A 19,302-nucleotide genomic window follows, 5' to 3' on the forward strand; every position below is an offset into this window, starting at 1 on the left:
AATAAAAATGAGTTCATTCATTGATTCATTAAACAAATATTTATCCAATGTCTACTATGTGCTGGGCACTGTTCCAGGGAAGGGAATACAGAATTGATCAAAAGAGACCCTGTCCCTGTCCTCCCAGAGCTTACATTCTATTGGGTGATGACAGTAAAATAATTGTGGGTGGGAATAGGAAAAAAAAAGTTTAAAAACTATACATATAATAAGTCTGGTGTTGATAAGTGTTATAGAGAGAAATTAAACAGCAGGTTAGGACATACAGGGAGTGCAGGGGTGAGGGTGGTTAGTTTCTTTTTTATATAGGATAGCCACGAAGGCCTCTCTGATAAAGTGACATTTTGAGCAGAGTCTGAAGGAAATGAGGGAGCAAGTTATGTGGATATCTGGAAGAAGAGTATTCCAGGAAGAGAGAACAGAGTTCTGGGTTATTTTAAAACATAAATGTCTTTCCTCCCTTTTTTTTAAAGCTATGAGGAAATAAAAATTATTTTAAGTGGGCTGAGTATAGAGACACATTTAACATTATGGGAATAGCTGGAAAGATTCCTCTCTTCTCAAGCTGTTGGAAGGGTTCATCTTCTCCCAGACTAGGGCAAGAGCCTCCAACTGAGGACCTGCTACTGGTTAGTACCCAAGTGTACCAAGAGGGCATTCCAAGTCTTGATCGGCCATCTCACAAAAATGTGCTCTGAGAAGCAAGGAAAAATGAGCAAAAAAACAAAGACTAAATAGTGGCAATACCGATTACTACCAAAAGAAATGCAAAGTGCATAATTATTATATTCAAATTTATGAAATACAATAATTATTTGAATTAACCAGAAAATTGAACTTAACCATAAGTGGTGAAACTGGAGGTATTGTTTTTCTTTTCCTTTTTATCTTGATACCTAATTTCAAACAGTATATATATATGTACTTTCACAGCCAGTGTTTTGGGTCTGAAGCTGACCCAGAGTAAAGGGCTCCTGGCCTAGATAACAGAAAGGCTTAGCAGCAGATGTTCTTGTGCGCTGTCAAGTCGATTCCGATGCACAGTGACCCTATGTGACACAGTAGAAGTGTCTCATAGAGTTTTCCAGGCTGTAATCTTTATAAAAGCAGATCGTCAGGTCTTTTCTCCTGGACGCACTGGTGGGTTTTGAACCATTAACTTTTGGTAACCAGCAGCAGCAGATAGGTCTCCATAAATAGACAAATTATAAAAACATAATAGAAAAAAATGGTTGACCAAAGTTTCCATGTTTAACTTTTTTATTCCCTTTTGTGATGTAGCACTTTGCAACCAACACGCACATTTAAAACAACGCTATGAAAAAAACCTAAAGATTGCTGTTCAGTTTTAGAAAGGTAAATACTAAGGTGATACCAAGTTTGTGACCAAGTGGGGATATGAACATGAAGAATTCATTACCTTCTCTTAGTTCTTTTGTTTGATCTTATTCTGAATAGTGAGGGGTAAGCTACAAATTAAAAACTTTCGCCTTGTATTCTAACAGAGAACAGTGCAGGGCTCTAAAGGAGCAGGAAGAATATGTTAGATATGTGTTATCTGGACCATAGAGGCCTCGTTTCCCAAAATGTTCTGGTTGAGGGGAAGGTGGTAGCCCCAAAGGCTACTTCAGATCAGAGAGTGGAAGGCACACTTTAATTTGGCTTTCTGTGTAAGATGAGCAAAACCAATGCAAAAATGAGCATGGGTTGTTGTGTGGATGCATATCTTTCACAGTCCTTCCCAACTAGTCACAAAGGGTGAATGAAGGCTGACCACACTTTGACCCACCCCTCACTGCTCATTCCACAATCCAAGAGGACATCCTGCTCACTAACTTTGATGTAACCTAGTCACTTTAAGTAGAGTGAACCCGAAGCTAGTACATGGTGACTTTCATCTAATGCCACTATAAGTTCGGCTATATTAGCTTGTTTTTGTATAGGGAGAGGTCACAACTGCTTCTCTCAATAGATTTCAAGAAGGAACCACCACTGTGACCACCACTACCAATAACAACAGTGAAAAAAAGATTAACATATCAGTACTGTCACTGCCTCATTTGCCCAAACATCTTATCAACCCATTAGCCTTTATAGCAAAACAGCCACTCAACTAATACTCCCTGCTCTCTGGTAACTGTTCTAATATCCAGCACTCCATCTTAGAACACCTGTCCCTTCTTCACCTGTTAATATTTTCAAATTTCACATTTCTCTAGAAAGGTCTTTTTCTATTAGCAAAGGATTTTTGGGAGTTGAATACTCATAGAAACCCATGCGTTCAAATATCACAGATCACTGTTATAGTCACCAAAGTCAAAAAAATTTTTAGTGAGCTGAAGGCTCAAAGAATGGTCTAATCTTGGCATGCCACAGCAAAACTGCTTACTAATAGAAGCTTCCTGGGCGGAGAGGCAGATTATATTAGTATCCTCAAGCAAAGCAACTATTTCTCCCTCCTTAACACCTTTATTTAGGAGCCCTGTGATGCAGTGGTTAAAGCGCTTGGCTGCTAACCAAAAAGGTTGCTTCATGGGAGAAAGATGTGACAGTCTGCTTCCATAAAGATTTACAGCCTTGGAAACTCTCTGGGGGCAGTTATACTCTGTCCCAAAGGTCATTATGAATTGGAACTGACTCCATGGCAGTGGATTTTTTTAGCACCTTTATTTAAACTTTAATGGTTAAACAAACCAAGAAAAAAAATGGAATACAGGTAAGTCATTACCACTTATACACTAAGGCTTCCTAGGGGTTTAGAAATATGGATATAAGTAACAACAGCAATAAAAAAAGAACCTTTTTTAAAACCCAAGCTAATAAAAAAGAGAAAGTTCTAGAAAACAAAAGGGGCAGGCCATCTACTGGACATACCCCAAGAATAACCTGGAATATAATAGATTCCTCAGAATCTGTGTTGCTTAACAGGTCCTTTGCTAACAGGGAAAAATCTCTCTCGATCTCAATCTTCATCTCTGTGTGTATGTGTGTGTTTGTGCAGCATTTGATATTCCCCAACATCTGCTGATAAAGAAGGAAACATATCAATCAGTTACTACTCACTGATTACTGATCAATTTACACAGTTCTCTCCAAAGGCTCCTTCCATAGTAATTCATTAATTATTCTCCAACAATGACATGGCTATCTAATTGACTGTATTGACTAAGATAGAAAAACCAGATGGCTCTGTAGCCTGGTTCAGTACGGCAGATAGATGGCCATTTAACATTTAAATCAGACACAGTCTTTATTTCTCCCTGACCTTTTGTCAGAGGAAGAAAAACAAAAACAAAAAACTGTGAACAAGTTTGTGATACAGTCTCTTGAAGACCATTTCGAGAAAAAGGTTTGCTAACTGGCATATAATGCACTCTTGATCATATCATGTTCAATCATGAACAGTTGTTTGTAACAAAGTAGTTTGCATTACTTAAAGATGAATCTTCATTTGACAAAACTCATTTGGAAACCTGAGCAAGAGGAAGGACCACCAACCAATTGGCTTTCAGCAACTGGCTCTCTTCTGTGAGCCCGTTTTTGAATCTGGGGACTGCGAAATGGGGAGAAAGCATCACTCACTTGAGTCCATGTATGAGTATTTATACTCTTCACTCAAGCAAAGATCTCCAACCATTCTGTGGAAGAAACATTACTTTCCATTTTGCAAAGCTTGAGGACATTGAAAACAAAACAAAAAGAGGCAAAGCTACTGAAAATAAAATCTCTAAGGAGAATGGGTCAAGTAGAGCAGTAATAGCTACTCATCAGTATCTACCAGAGATTCCCTAGTAGAGCTGAGACTTCTAGCCAGGAACCATGCATTGAAGAACTGTCACACTGTGTTACCAGATCATATCAATTCCCCCTGTTCTTAAGAAGAAACTCAGGTCACCAAGTGTTCCTTTTCAGCTGAACAACTGTCAACTAGACCATATCTAGCAGGTCTGCACACACTACACACTTTCAGCTTTCCAAGTTCTAAAACTGTATCAGTAAATGGAGTAAAAGATGACCTACTTTAAGAGTAAAATCTTAATCCAGGATTGATCAAACCTGAAGCCCTAAGTTTCATAAATCTGTTACTATTACATGCAAAACTATGTGGATATGTACATGTTTCTCAGAAGTGTTCACAGTTTTTAGACTTTTAAATGGATTCTTGATTCGAAAAGTTATACATGGCTGATCTAACCAGTTATTTTCACGCTACTTTCTCTTTTGAAAACTGAAAGTCTCCTAAAACATTCACTCCCTGAACAACACAAACAAAAAGGAAATCCTCTGCCGCAATATTTGTCACTCAGCTCTTCCACATAAGAAGAATGCGGAAGACCATCTCACCACTTGATCGCTGTAACACAGGTGGCAACATGCCTGAGAGGGAGATGGTACAAACATAAGCAAGAAACCGAGTCTAGCCCTGGTTTGTTATCAAGCAGATCTGCCACTTCAAACTACTCTGGGGCTGTTTCTGAAGAGGATGAAACCTGTCCAACCAAGCCCAAAGGTTGCTGGGAAGATTCAAATGAGACAGTGGATGTGAAAGTGCTTTAAAAGTTAAAGGGCTAAAAATACCTAAGATACAAAAGAATGGACAAAAGGAGAAAAAAATATTAAAGTCACAAAGCAAATCAAACAAAGGAACCCAAGAGTTGGATTTCACCTTATTAAAAGTGTGTTTTTATTTCAGGTGATGGAGAAGGTCTGGCATGCCAGGCCCCCAATGGAGCTACTCTTAATCCAGGCTACATGGAGTTATAAAACACAAACAAACAAACCCCAAAACAAACAATGTTATAACTTTGCAGGACGCGTCACTGGCCTGGAGTACACTTACTGGTAAATTCCTGCACCTCTGCTGTACCCATATAATATCAACACAGAAAGGTTGAGTGGTGATGTAATGTCTGAGGGCAAGCCATGTATTCAAGGCCATTTTGTTGGATTCACAGGGAACAAGTTAGCTCTTTTCTCCAGGGGACAGGACAGGCTGATTTCATTATCATGATTTGTGGGGCCTTGCCATCTATCAAAGGAGCCCTGGAGGTGCAATGGCTGAAGCCCTCAGCTGCTAACCGAAAGGCTGGCAGTTCAAACCCACGAGCCACTCTGCAGAGAAAGATGTGGCAGTCTGCTTCTGTAAAAATTACAGCCTTGGAAATCCTATGGGACAGTTTTACTCTGTCCTACAGGGTTGCTATGAGTCGGAATCGACTCAGTGGCAACAGGTTAGGTTATCTATAAAGTACAAAAGAAACGTCTGTGTAAGAGATCCCAGTGCTAAGACACTCTAGCGCTCAGCCCCTTCAAGAAAGCTGTAGTATACTTTCTCCTTTCTTCTGCATCCCACTTTCAGCAAGGTATAGGGACTATTAGGCTAGGCATTATTAAAAAAAAAAAAAAAGAAAAGGCATTAGATGAGACTAAAGCAAGAGAAGATTTTAAAATAATCAGACTGCCCATTTCCAGGCCACGCATACCTGCAATCCTGAAGGACTTATTCCCCAGAAGCCTAAGCGGCTCTGCTGGACTCTACAATCCAGGGCAAGATCCATTTAAGGAATTGCAAAAGAAAAGGGGACAAAAGCTGAGTACTGTCTTACGAGTGTGTACCAGAAAAACTAGCAGGTGGAAAACTGGCATTCTTTTTTAATCCTGTTAAGAGATTGTCTTACTGAGAATGTAGAGTAGAGTGCTAAGCTTAGGGAGACATAATGTACCCAGTCAGGCAGGAAGAAAACAAAAACCAAAAAAACAATCCAAGTGTGATATGAAAGCAAGGACAAGAATTCTCGGGTTCAAGCAGGCTCCAGGAGAAGCAATAATGTTTTACTGCAAGATTCCTCACCATATTGCAAGACCAGAAGGTGGGCAGGTTAAAAAAAAAAAAAAGTTCAAAGCTTTAAACCAAAACCAAACCTGTTGCCATCAAGTCAATTCTGACTCATAGCGACCCTACAGGACACAGTAGAGCTGCCCCAATAGGGTTTCCAAGGACTGTCTGGTGAATTGAACTGCTGACCTTTTTGGTTAGCAGTCGTAGCTCTTAACCACTATGCCACCAGGGTTTCCTTCAAGGCTTTAGTTGGGGCTGTTTCTGTTGACAGCCAGCCAATCTGATGTCACCTGATCTGATGGTAGAAGTTATCAAACTTGAGTAATTACAATATTGCCTAGAAATAAAAACAAACCATATATTTGCAGCCAAAAGTAGGAAAGACAGGTTTTGTACATAGGGCTTTGAATGAACACCTCAAGAACGGTAAAAAAACAAAACAAACAAAAAAGCCACCTGTCAACGTCATGCGGATATGTCTAGCACAGCCTCTGGCACACAGTAGATGCTCAGTAAATATCTACTTTCTTATTTTAAAAGATAGACAGGGGAAAGGCATGAAGTCAGGAAGGGCTCAGTAGGAGGCAGGAAGAAGGGAACCGTCTCCACTCCCCCACGAATCAGTGACAGACCAAGAACTAGACATGGTAAGAAACACTACACCGAAGCAGAGTTTCAAACAGGTGGCTCTAGGGCAGAATAGAAGGGTACACAGTCTTGTTTGGTCCATACAATAAAGTGTGAATTTGTTGCAATATTTAAAAACTAGAGGGGTTTACATAAAAATCTCTATTTTTGGCTTCCCTTGAAAAAAAAATCAGAAGCCTCAGCAACACGAGCCCATGTGACAATGCTCTGAAGTCGAGTAGAAGCTGTCCCATTTAGGTGGGATGGGGGTTCTCCAGTTAGCCACAGTCCACCACTCCCTTCTGTTATTCCCAGCCCACTTTACTCATTTTTGCTGTCTGCCTTGCCCCTGTTGGCATCGAGTTGTGAACATCTACATAATGAAAAGAGATCACTACAAAAAGCCCCAAAATTCACACTTCAGTCCTGGTTCAGCTACTAACTTCGTATATGTTTTGACGTGTTTACTTAACTTCTCTGAGCCTCAGTTTTCTTACCTATAAAAGGACGGACTTGTACAAAATTACTTCTAATAACTCTGTAATTAAAATTCATCTACGACGGTGGCCATAAGCATGGGGAGACACAAAGTAGGCTATTTTACACTTCAGTCCCTGGGTCCAGGATTTTGAAATGTTAGTTTCATTTTGAGAAATGAATTACCTAGTGAAACTAGGATAGTCTAAAAAGAAGTACAGACTCTCTGGCACAATATCTGGGTTCATTTATGTGGACTGACTGATCTCATCATCATTAAAAGCCAGAAGACTGTCTCAGATAGATACACTCACTTACTGCCTTCCTTCTCCATGTTCCTTCCTATTATGGAAATTTCTCAGATTCCTCTGTAGGATGGTTACCCAACCTATGACTAAATGAAGAGTTCCAGAGCACAGAGCCTCAGGCTCTGGGCGTTCTCAGAGTATACAGGAACATTGTGGAATATAAAGACCAACATAAGGAAGGGTGGGCTTTGGAATCTGAAAGCAGCAAAAGCAATCCTGTCTGGGCTAGTCAAAGAATATACAAGTAAGTCCTACAGATCATAGTGTAATCGTGGCAGCTGCTGCTTGAGACATGAGTGTGGAAAGTCAGGGCCTATAAATCACCGTTGAGAGACTTGTTCTAGGACTGAGACACTCTCAGTTAAGTTCAGCCCCCTGTTTAACACTTAAAAAGCTATGAGCTCAGTAGATCAGTTTCACTGTAAATCCATTATTTAATTCATCTCATCCTCTAAAGGCCCCTGAAAGCTGAGAGGGAAAAATGGTACTTATCAATCCTGATTTACAGATAGAGAAGGTGTAGGCCCAGAAAACTAAACACCACACACTGACCAAAGTACTAAGATTCACTTCAACAAATATTTATTGCACTCTCACTATGTGCCAGCCATTGGAGACAAGAAAATGATGAATTAGCCACATTTCTTAGTCCCCAAGAAGTGAACACAAAAGCCAAACATACAGCTCTGTACTTTCTATTCCCTGTGTTAGATACCTCTGATAATCCACATAGGGAATATGAACAGACTTTTAAAGGCTTTAGTTCTGTAACTGATCCAAAGTTAGATTCAATTACCTCGTACCCTCCTTTATTCAAGGAAAACCACTTACTCAAACCAAAAAGCAGTCCAGTTAGTCAGAGAGGATTTAGTTCCCATAAGTTCTTCCCAGAAGCTCCTGGGTGGAGCAAACAGTTTGCGCCTACTAACTGAAAGGTTGGCAGCTCGAGTCAAAAGCCACAAATAATATACTAGTCAAAACTGAACAGGGAAAATCAAAAGCCATTCAATGTTTTTATCATTATATAACCTGAAGGGAAAAACAACTACATCTTGTTGGTTTACATACCGAGAACCATCACGAAAGACTTTATGTAACTCTGCCTGTGGCAATACCTTTCCCAACGTATCTTAATAAACTAGGTAATTATAGTGTAGGTCAGTGGTTCTCAACCGGGGTGATTTTGCCACCATGGAGATATTTGGCTACTGGCGTCTAGTGGGTAGAGGCCAGGGATGCTGCTAGGCATTCTACAATGCACAGGACAGCCCCGACAATAAAGAATTATCTGATCAAAAACTCAGTAGTGCCAAGGTTGAGAATTCATGGTCTAGGTGCTCTACATTTTGGCTAGAGGCTTTGGTCCCTCCAGGACTTTTAAGGACTCTGTCCAGACAGGCTCTGCCTGAAGAAAACACAACATTCATTTTCTCTTATCTCTTTCATCTTTCCCCTTCTCCTACCTCCTTCACCTTTCACGTTTTTCCTTTTTTTCTGGCAAAAAATCCTATTAAACCATTACTTTTAGTACATGTTCTTTATTGTCCAATGAAATAAGGATGATATGCATAAGAGGTTAACAGAAGATGGAAAATAAACAAATGGAAGGAAAGAGGGAACGGGGGGCTTGGTTGTCATTTCTGCAGTTAAATGAAACTAAACTAACCATTCTGCGCAGCAAACAATTATCTGTCCTATTGTGAGTCTGAGCATCTCTAGAAATTGCTTCTTCCCACCCGAGATATTAATTTCCTACAGTACCATATAAAACGAGAGCAGGAAAAACTAAGTCATTCAGGCACTGTGTTCTCAAGGAGATATCATTAATATAACTGAGGCCACCTAGTGGTCTCCAGTGTGGCTCTCACTAAGCCCTAGGACTCCAAAAAAAAAAAAAAAAGACTCCAACTTGGGTATAAATTCTGGATTTGGATATATATTCTCTTTTTATAAAAAGAAGCCCTGGTGGTGTAGTGGTTAAGAGTTTGGCTGCTAACCAAAAGGTCAGCAGTTCGAATCTATCAGCCACTCCTTGGAAGCCCTATGGGGGCGGTTGTACTCCGTCCTGTAGGGTTGCTATGAGTCGGAATGGACTTGACAGCAAAGGGTTTGGTTTTTTTATTTACAAAAAGAGAAACATAGCCTCAGTTTCCTTAGCATTCAACTCAATTCAACATGCATCACTGTGCTCCTGTTACATATACTAATCCTTAAACTACGGAATTGAGGTGGTTAAAGCACTGGGCTACGAGCCAAAAGGTCTTTGGCGGTTTGAACCCCTCAGCCGCTACGGGGGAGAAAGAAAGATGTGGCAGTCTGCTTCCTTAAAGATCACAGCCTTGATAACCCTATGGGGCAGTTCTACTCTGTCCTACAGGGTCGCTATGAGTGAGAATCGACCTAACAGGAGTGGGTTTGGGTTTCTAGCGCCCAGCCTAGGGAGAAAAAAATCCTAGCTTCTGCCTTCAAAGAGCAGAGTCTTGGCAGGTTCTCAAAGAACTGTTTCTTTTATGCCCCTCATCCAAAGATAACTCTCACATGGGGAATAGCATGTGAGAATTGTATATCAAAATCTGAAAGCAAAACATATTTAAGGGGACCAAAGAAGAGTGCACTAAGTAGCCATTAGCAATCTATATCTGAAGTGGTACCAAAGAAGAGTGCACTAAGCAACCATTAGCAATCTATATCTGAAGTGGCAATAAGATTTGTTATGCTTGAGAAGAAAAAAATGTATTTGTCTATTTGACCAATCTTTCTTTATATTTGTCTTTATTCAGCTTGATTATTCAGACCAGTCCAACTGTTCCACTCACAGACACCCAATTCAGAACTTCTATGGTCAAGACAGACAGATGCAAGAATGCCAAGTATGTTCTTAAACTGCCAGCTTTAAGTCAACATCAGCATTTGGGTTCCCAGTGAGACAGTGAAAAGGCTGGAAACTCACAGCTTGGTAGGATCTCCATTCCCGGCTGAGATGCTGGCAGTAAAAAGAAAGAGTCAGCATCTGGCTTCCTCTCAAACAAAGCTGCTCAGCCCATTTCATCCAAGAAAAAGATGCCATCCCAAGAGGCCATTTGGGACACATGTCTCTTGGATGGTACTTAGGGTGTTTCATTCATCATTGTACTTCATTGGTACAAAAAGATAACTCTCTCTCCGGCAGGCTAATTTTCCATGGAGTCCCTTCTTTCTTTTGAAATGGTACATTCTCAGAATCTTAAAATTTGTTCACAAACTTGGCAGAGGTAGGTTGTTCAAACCATACTGCGGCCAGCATGGCTTTTGGTGTGCGCCTCCTTCGTACCCAATGACAGTTCTGGTGAAGAAACACACTTATCAAGCCAGAACGTCCGCAGACACTCGCTTTTCCCCCTCAGTTGTTTCTACCTGACACAATGCTAAAGCTCAGCACAGAAAAAAACAGAGAGGAAAGCATGAGTGTGAGGATGCAGTAGGCAGACGGCACTTACCTGGTCACGGTCTCCCGCAAAACAGCAACTCTTCATGGTACAAGAGTTGAAGTAGCCCTGATTGTCAAACTGGAACACAGGCAGGCGGGAGTGGATGTCATAGAGCACAGGAGGCAAGCGGCGCCTCAGGGCCAGGAGCTGGGTCCCATTGCTGTTGAATCGCACACTCATGGCGCTCTGGAGGGAGAGGTTGCCACCATAGCGCAGGAGAGAACTGGAAGGCAAGAAGCACAGGGATCAGGGGGATGAGGCAGGCTGAACAAGGGTCTGCAAAACATACTGTATTCATTTGTACATGTGTATTCATTTCTACACAACTTGCATCCAGGACCTTCTGCCAGGTGTGTACACCTGAATTTCAGCAGAATGGTATTTCTATGCAGTGAGCTTAAAGGTACAAATGGGAATAGGCATGGCTCCTTGATTATATTAAAGCACATTACTTAGCCTGTCATAGTTCCCCTCTGTAATCTCTAAAAGGTGAATTACCAGTAAATTTAAAGGGAAGTGGTAACAAAAGTATCTTGAAAGAAGAGATGTATCTATTGATTAGTTATTTTACTTACCCAAGCTAAATATATAACAAAGAGATACTTGTCAAGACTCTGGGAAGTGAGGTATGTTCAATCTACCCGGCTAATCATGACTGCTACTTAAGGGATATGTTTATTCTTTGAATTAGAATTTCTTCTTTACATTAGAGATACAAGAATCATCAACAAAACCAACAGATACTTTATTCTGGGTTTTTTTTTTTCAATAATAATCATGTTATTACTTAAGCATAACAAGTATTTATTTCTGAACTTTTAATCTGTTCAAAGAGAATTTTTTTATATTCCATATTGCATAAAAAACAAAAAACCAAACCCACTGCTGTCAAGTGGACTCTGACTTGTACAACCTTACAGGACAGAGCAGAACTGCCCCATAGGGTTTCCAAGGCTGTGAATCTTTATGGAAGCAGACTGCCATATCTGACAACCTTTGGGGCAGAAGCTGAGTATTTTAACCACTGTGCCACCAGGGCTCCTTTCCATATGGCATAGCTAGAGGTTAAATATTAAAACAACAACAACAAAAAGGTACCATTGAGTCAATTTTGACTCATACAGTTTATAATTTAAATGCAGAGCAAATAGTGTAACAATTGAAAAAGCATAATGACTTATTTCCCTTTACAATTCCCAGCAAGTTTATATTTAGCTTTGAAATATACTTCAGTTAATACATATAATTCCATTCATCTAGCTTCACTAAGGAGTGGTATACTCCAGTTCACTTAATATTCTTCTGTAATTTCATGACATTAATACAAAAGAAAAACAAAATTACACTACATGGTTCTAAATAATTTCTTTTGGTGACTCAGGTGGTATGTGCAATTTTACAGTGAACCAGGATGGTCAAGAACGTTAACAATTATAAAGTATTAACTTTAAAAAAGTGTGTGTGTGTGTGTGACCTTTCTGGTCGGGATCTTTGACTACCTGAGTACTATTTTATGATGGAGGGATGACATCTCACTCTCCATGTCATAGCCAACTTCTCTTTTGTACTTCAGGTTCAATTTTTAGAGCATTGATTTACTGGTAGGAAAGGGAGCTTAAGCATATGTGTCTGGGATGCTAAGAAAATGAGTGCCAAGTCAGAACTACTAACTCGCTCTGTCTCACACGGACATTTTTGTCATGGAAAGGAAGTGGCCCTAGAAAAAGAAGTTTATAAATTCTAAGGAATCAGAGCTGGGAAGATCGTTAAGATTTCTCAGTTAGAGCCTAGCAGGCTTATTTGAAACACTTTTAAGAAAGAAGTTTTAATAGTATTTTAACAAGTGAAAACTATATGCCACCAGAAGAGATTTAATATTGAATGAAGATAATACATTTTGTTTTAGGGGGGCAAGAGGGTGATGGGAAGATTAAAGGAACAGGAAAAAGATATCCCATAGAAAGAGGAGAGTCCCTGGGTGGTGCAAATGCCTAAACATTGGACTTCTACTACCTGAAAGGTTGGAGGTTCAAACCTACCCAGAGGAGCCTTGGAAGTAAGTCCTGGCAAAAGGCTTCTGAAGTCGCAGCCTTGAAAACGGTGTGGAGCAGTTCTATTCAGCACACGTGGGGCTGCCGTGAGTCAGAGTCAACTCGATGCCGACTAACAACAACATGGGAAGAGCAGCTCCTGAAACCGCGGTGCATAGGGAGCTGCCAACCCGGCCTGGTCATAAAACAGCCCCCGTCACCACCACCCACTGTCAGTCCTAGGTCTTCCAAAGCAATCTCACCAGAGGGAAGAATGCTCTGGTACTGTAGCTATGTGTGGAAACAAGGCCAGGGCAAAATAGCCTTTAATCCTCTTATGATTGAAATGAAAGGAAAAAGAGAAGAGACTCAGAAACACTGTCCCTAGAACTCCAGACATCAAGGAGAAGCCTGGTGCCCCTACAGGCCTCAAGTCAGAATCCCTGCAGAGAAAGGTTCTCATAATGGTCCTAAACACAGGCCTCCCTCCCTCGCTCCCTCCCTCCCTCACATACAGAGAATGAATGATGGGGCTGTTAGAGCCCAGGCATTTCCTTTACAGGGTACCCTAGCTGCCACAGGCATGTGGTGTTATCTAAACATTGAGCTCAAAAACAATGAGAGGCTTTCAATCCAAGATCAGCATGGAGTGTGCAAATAAACCAGCATCTGTAGAACTGAAGAGGAGTGGAGCGTGGAAACAAGATTCAGCAAAAAGGAACTTGGCCAGCCCCACCAGCCAGAGTGGCAGGGGTTTGTACCAGCTTGGGCATCCCTTACAGGAAAGATGGGCCTCTGGCAAAGGCCCTTTCCATCTATTAACAGGAACTTCCTCTGTCAATTCTGGTCAGGTCTGTAGAGGAATCTGCCCAGGAAAGGCACCCAGGCCCATTCTGTCCCCACCCTATCCTTACCCAAGCTCCTTGGTCCACTGTTTGCAATCTGGCCCTCTCCAGGAGTCTGTCTGTGGGCTCCAGCATTGATTATGCTTCTGGCCAGGGAACTCCTACGTCTCACACAGATAAGGTGTATAGGAATCTTGCTCCTAGAATGTCTAGAGGTACTATCTAAAGGAGTCCTCGTGGCATAGTGGTTAAAGTGTTTGGCTGCTAACCAAAAGGTCAGCAGTTCGAACCCACTAGCTGCTCCGCAGGAGAAGGTGTGGCAGTCTGCTTCTGTATAAGATTTACAGACTTGGAAACTCTATAAGGCAGTTCTACTCTGTCCTATCGCATTTCTATGAGTCGGAATTGATTCAACAGCAGTGTTTTTTTTTTTTTTTAAAATCTAAAGAGTAGCAGCTACTCAAAGTGAATACTGCATGTTGGGGCTCAAAACTTAATTCCTTTCAGGGGAAAGGAATGATACCTAAAATCTAAAAAGTGAGCCATGTCAGCTATAAATTTCTCCGCAGGTGTTCTATAGCTGGCTTCTCCTGGTGAGAATGGTAAAGATGATCTAGTTCTCAAGGAACACAGGGCTAAGAAGCAGTTTGCCCTTACAGCCAAGATTTAAAGATAATGTCAAAGATTCTGTGGTTCATGCTTCTAACTGCAGTGCACATGAGAAATCATCAGGGATTTAAACAACTATGTATATATAGATTCTTAGGTGCTACCACCAGACAGTCTAATTAAATCGGGGAAATGGGCCCAGAAATCTGAATTTAACAAGTAATTCCATTTAATTCTGATGCAGGTGACTTTTAAACCACATTTTGAGAAACACAGTTCCACTTTGGAATTGAGGTGGGGGGGCGAGGAGGGGAAGCAAAGTGGCATATTACCATAAACCCAATGAAAAACCAACAACCACATGATATAACACTTTTTATAGCCTCATGTCTGTTAGTAGACAGGTCTCCCATTCCTCTTAAGATCAGAATTCTACTCTACCAACAAGGCGGAGAATGTTTTTTCATGCCCTCAATATATCTCCTGAAGGAGAAGTTTCTCATTTCCTCTTGAAGAGCTGAGGATGCCTGTATACAGCAAGAACGCCTCAATTTTGACTTGCTTTCTGGACTCTGATCTTATAACAGAGATGCCACTATCTCAGCTCCCCTAGGGAAATGGCTGCCATTAGACCCCGAATGAGATGAGCAGTATCTTCGAAGGTCAAAAACAAATTAAAATGAGTTCAAATTAGAATGTCTCTACAAGAAAAATGCAAGCAATATATCTATTCCCAACCTATCCTCAACCAAAGATTTGCTGCAAAATACATTAAGAATGGGCCAGGAGATGATGCAATCAATGGTCAGCATGCAAAAGGCCTAGGACAAAAAGCAAGAGATCTTCAGAACATCAAGAAAACATTCCTCCCTGTTGTTTTTGGTTCTTTGTTTTGTTTTCTGTTCAAAAAAATACTCAGTTGGGCTTTTTTACTGCTTTAGCAGGGTTAAAAGAACATTTTAAAAAGTATTTGGCCAAGGCTAAAGCCCCAAAACAGAAGAGAAACAGGCAGAGGATGTTTCCAAGGAAAGTGATTGGCAAGTATCATGTCTAGCACAAGACAGGGAATCAGTAACATTTTCAAGATCAGACTCCATGAACCTACATTGCCACAATTCCATATTACATAATTCATATGATACTAGCGGATGGTGCCAACAAGATTTTCCGAAGTCCATTGGCATGAATTTCCTTGTAATTTTTATGTGAATGTTCCATAGGACTTATGAAATGCTTAGAGTCAAGGCACACACGATACATGGTTTACCTGTTGTAGGGAGAACTATTTCATTCTAACTCACAGACATCAGAGCTAGTATTGGACAACCAGAGAGGTAAAGGTGAGGTCCTTTAGATGGAGGGAAAAATCTCTCCCCACTACAGTCCCTGCCTTAGGACACAATGACCTGTAAGGAAAATGGGACATTTTGTACTTCTTGTACCACAGCCCACAGAATATGACAAACCCTAGGGCACACTAGAATTAAGTAAAAATTAAACAAGTACAGGGACTCACAGCCCACACTGTGTCCATTCAAGTGTGTTCACGGTTCCAATAATCCCTTGGCCATTTCTTATATGGGAGTTGGGAAGAGGCTGAAGAATCTGGGATTTCTCTTTTTGTTTTTTCTAATACAATACTCAGTGCCAAAACTGAGACTTACCTAGAGGAAACCAGAACTGTTGGACAACTTAAGAACGACACGCTGTGATCTGTGACCGAATAAATCTAGTTTCCCTAGAACATAATGCACTGCCAAGCCTCTCTGGCCTGAAACACAGATACGGGTTTGGTATGCATGGTGAAATTTCCTTCCCATTTGGACATTCAGGAATTTAAGATTGATTGAGGTCGGCTGAAGAGCAGAAGAAATCTTTACATAACCAAATGGCATATCCACAAAGGAAGCATAAATGGCAGGTATTGCAATGCTCTAATCATCATCTTTCAGAACAGGAAACATGCCCAGAGGTGAAGTGATCTGGAGCCAGGTTCTTGCCTTTGACCCAGAGATCCCAAAAGCTGCACTGAACCAACTAAGATTTCAAAGCAATTGAGAAGCAGTGCCATAACAGATTTGTTCTAGGGTACTCCTAACTTTTCCATAGAATTAGGGACTCAACATTCAGTTATCTGACTTCACCCCCAAACTTCAGGAAGGATAGAGGGGTTTCAAAAGTAGACATTCGGTCTTCATCATAAAACTATTCCCCCACCCTATCTCCTGACAAATGTTACATAGCATCAGCCCTGACCTCACAGTATATAAAACTGGAGAGGCGGAGTTAAATGAAGTGGTTGGGAGGAGGAAGAAAAAAGCAAAGGCAAGGAGGGAGATTGAGATGGTAGTTGCTACAGCAACACTTAACAGTGCCAAAGAAGTGGGTGGGAAGATATGCAGGTAAACAGGCAGTCACTAACGGCAGGAGAAGAAACTGGGGCGAGGGCCTGAGTATTGGGTGACAAGGCCACAAAGCTAGAGAAACGTTAAAGAGGAAAGAAAACAAAATCTGAAAGAATCCTAAGCAGAAGAGGTGCTGAAAACAACTACCATGATGTGATACTTTCTAATAAGGCCTCTTATGCAAATAGTTGAAAAGAAAACAAAGCAGAGAAGAAGCCAAACTGCTGACTGATGAGGCACGATTACAGGAAGACACTGGTTTTATATGGGAGTTACTCACCGAAAATGTGTCCAAAAACGCAAAGCTATCTATAGTATAGCTGGCAATAATATAAATGACTTAGAACAGCTTTCAAACTTTTTCTTTTATAGCAATTATAGCAATACATTTTCCACTACATCTCAATAGACCCACACTGAGCATAAATTCATTCAACAATGTTGTTGTTGTTTTTAGGTGTCCTCTAGTTGGTTCCGACTCATAACGATCCTATCTACAACAAAATGAAACACTGCCCGGTCCTGTGCCATCCTCGCAATTGTTGTTATACTTGAGCCCACTGCTGCAGTCACTGTGTCAATTTATCTTGTTGAGGGTCTTCCTCTTTCTCGCTGACCCTCTGCTTTACCAAGCATGATGTCCTTCTCCAGGGACTCAACCCTCCTGATAACATGTCCAAAGTATGTGAGACATAGTCTCGCCATTCTTGCTTCTAAAGAGCATTCGGGCTGTATTTCTTCCAAGACAGATTTGGTTCGTTCTTTTGGCAGTCCATGGTATATGCAATATTCTTCCCCAACACCATAATTCAAAGGCATGAATTCTTCAGTCTTCCTTATTCAAATGTCCCGCTTTTGTATGCACAAGAGATGCTTAAGAACACCATGAGTTGGGTCAGGTGCACCTTAGCCTTCAAGGTGACACCTTTGCTTTTTAATACTTTGAAGAGGTCTTTTGCAGCATGCTGCTTCCATGACTGTTGATTGTGGATCCAAGTAAAACAAAATCCTTGACAACCTCAATCTTTTCTGTTTATCATGATTTTGCTTATTGGTCCAGTTGCATGGATTTTTGTTTTCTTTATATTGAGGAATCGACTCCACGGCACTGGGTACTGGGTTTTATGTTGAGGTATAATCCATACTGAAGGCTGTAGTCTTTGATCTTCATCTATAAGTGCTTCAAGTCCTCTTCATTTTCAGCAAGTAAGCTTGTGTCATCTGCATAATGCAGGTTGTTAATGAGTCATCCTCCAATCCTGATGCCTTGTTCTTCATATAGTCCAGCTTCTCAAATTATCTGCTCAGCATACAGAATGAGTAAGTATGGTGAAAGAATACAGCCCTGACACATGGCCTTCCTGATTTAAAAAAAGTAGTATCCCCTTGTTTTGTCCCAACAACTGCCTCTTGATCTATGTACAGGTCCCTCATGAGCACAAATAACTGTTTTGGGATTCCCATTCTTCACAATGTTATCCATAATTTGTTATGCTCCACAGTCAAATGCCTTTGCAGTCAATAAAACACTGGTACACATCTTTCTGGTATTCTCTGCTTTCAGCCAAGAACCATCTGACATCAGCAATGATATCCCTGGTTGCCTGTTCTCTTCTGAATCCAGGTTGAATTTCTAGCAGCTCCCTGTTAATGTACTGCTGCAGCCGCTTTTGAATGACCTACTGCAGAATTTTACTTGTGTGTGATGCTGGATCAACTTTCTTTGAAATAGGCATAAATATGGATCTCTTCCAGTCGGTTAGCCAGGTAGCTGTCTTCCAGATTTCTTGGCATAGACAAGTAAGCACTTTCAGCGCTGCATCTGTTTGCTGAAACATCTCAGTTGGTAGTCTGTCAATTCCTGGAGCCTTGTATTCACCAATGCCTTCAGTGCAGATTGGACCTCTTCCTTCAGTACCACCGGTTCCTGATCATATGCCACCTCCTGAAATGGTTGAATGTCGACCAATTCATTTTGGTACAGTGACTCTGTATTCCTTCCATCTTTCTTTTTGGTCTTTTACTTTTTAATTTTTTTTGCTGTTGTTGTTATGAAGGTTTACAGAGCAGATCAATTTCTCATTAAATAATGTTTGGAGACATTGGTTGCCAAGCCCATGATGTGTCAACACTTCCCTTCTCAACCTTGGGTTCCCTATTACCAGCTTTCCCACCCCCTCCTGCCTTCTTGTCCTTGCCCCTGCGCTGCTGTGCCCTTTTACTCTCCTTTTGTTTTATGGGCCTATCTAATCTTTGGCCGAAAGGTGAGCCTCAAGAGCTACTTCAGTACTTCAGTCCTAAGTACTTCAGTACTAAGGGTGTCCAGGGGCCATATTCTCAGGGTTTCTCCAGTCTCTATCAACCAGTAAGTCTGGCCTTTTTTTTGAGAGTTAGAATTTTGTTCTACATTTTTCTCCAGCTCTGTCAAGGACCCTCTATTGTGATCCCTGTCAGAATAGTTGGTTGTGGTAGCCAAGCACCATCTAGTTGTGCTGGACTAAGTCTGGTGGAGGCTGTGGTAGTTGTGGTCCATTAGTCCTTTGGACTAATCTTTTCCTTGTGACTTTGGTTTTCTTCATTCTCCCTTGCTCCAGAAGGGGTAGGACCAGTGGAGTATCTTAGATGGCTGCTCAGAAACTTTTAAGACCCCAGAAAAAAGACATTACTCATCAAAGTAGGATGTAGAACATTTTCT

The 19,302-nt window shown here is 41.0% G+C and overlaps 1 protein-coding gene across 3 annotated transcripts in view; it reads right to left on the reverse strand.

Annotated features, from left to right (window-relative positions):
- Nucleotides 1-19,302, reverse strand: part of DCAF5 (DDB1 and CUL4 associated factor 5) — a 105,933-nt gene that overhangs the window by 30,904 nt on the left and 55,727 nt on the right. For 2 of the 3 annotated variants that reach the window (XM_049897613.1, XM_049897614.1), the window contains exon 6: nt 10,728-10,941. In XM_049897613.1, coding sequence (XP_049753570.1) covers nt 10,728-10,941 — 214 coding nt within the window. Of the gene's footprint in view, nt 1-867; nt 10,235-10,727; nt 10,942-19,302 lie in introns of those variants that run through there. The other variant, XM_049897615.1, reaches the window with a different exon arrangement.

The sequence above is a fragment of the Elephas maximus genome, chromosome 10, assembly GCF_024166365.1.
Source record: "Elephas maximus indicus isolate mEleMax1 chromosome 10, mEleMax1 primary haplotype, whole genome shotgun sequence".
In the NCBI taxonomy this organism is placed as follows: Eukaryota; Metazoa; Chordata; class Mammalia; order Proboscidea; family Elephantidae; genus Elephas; species Elephas maximus.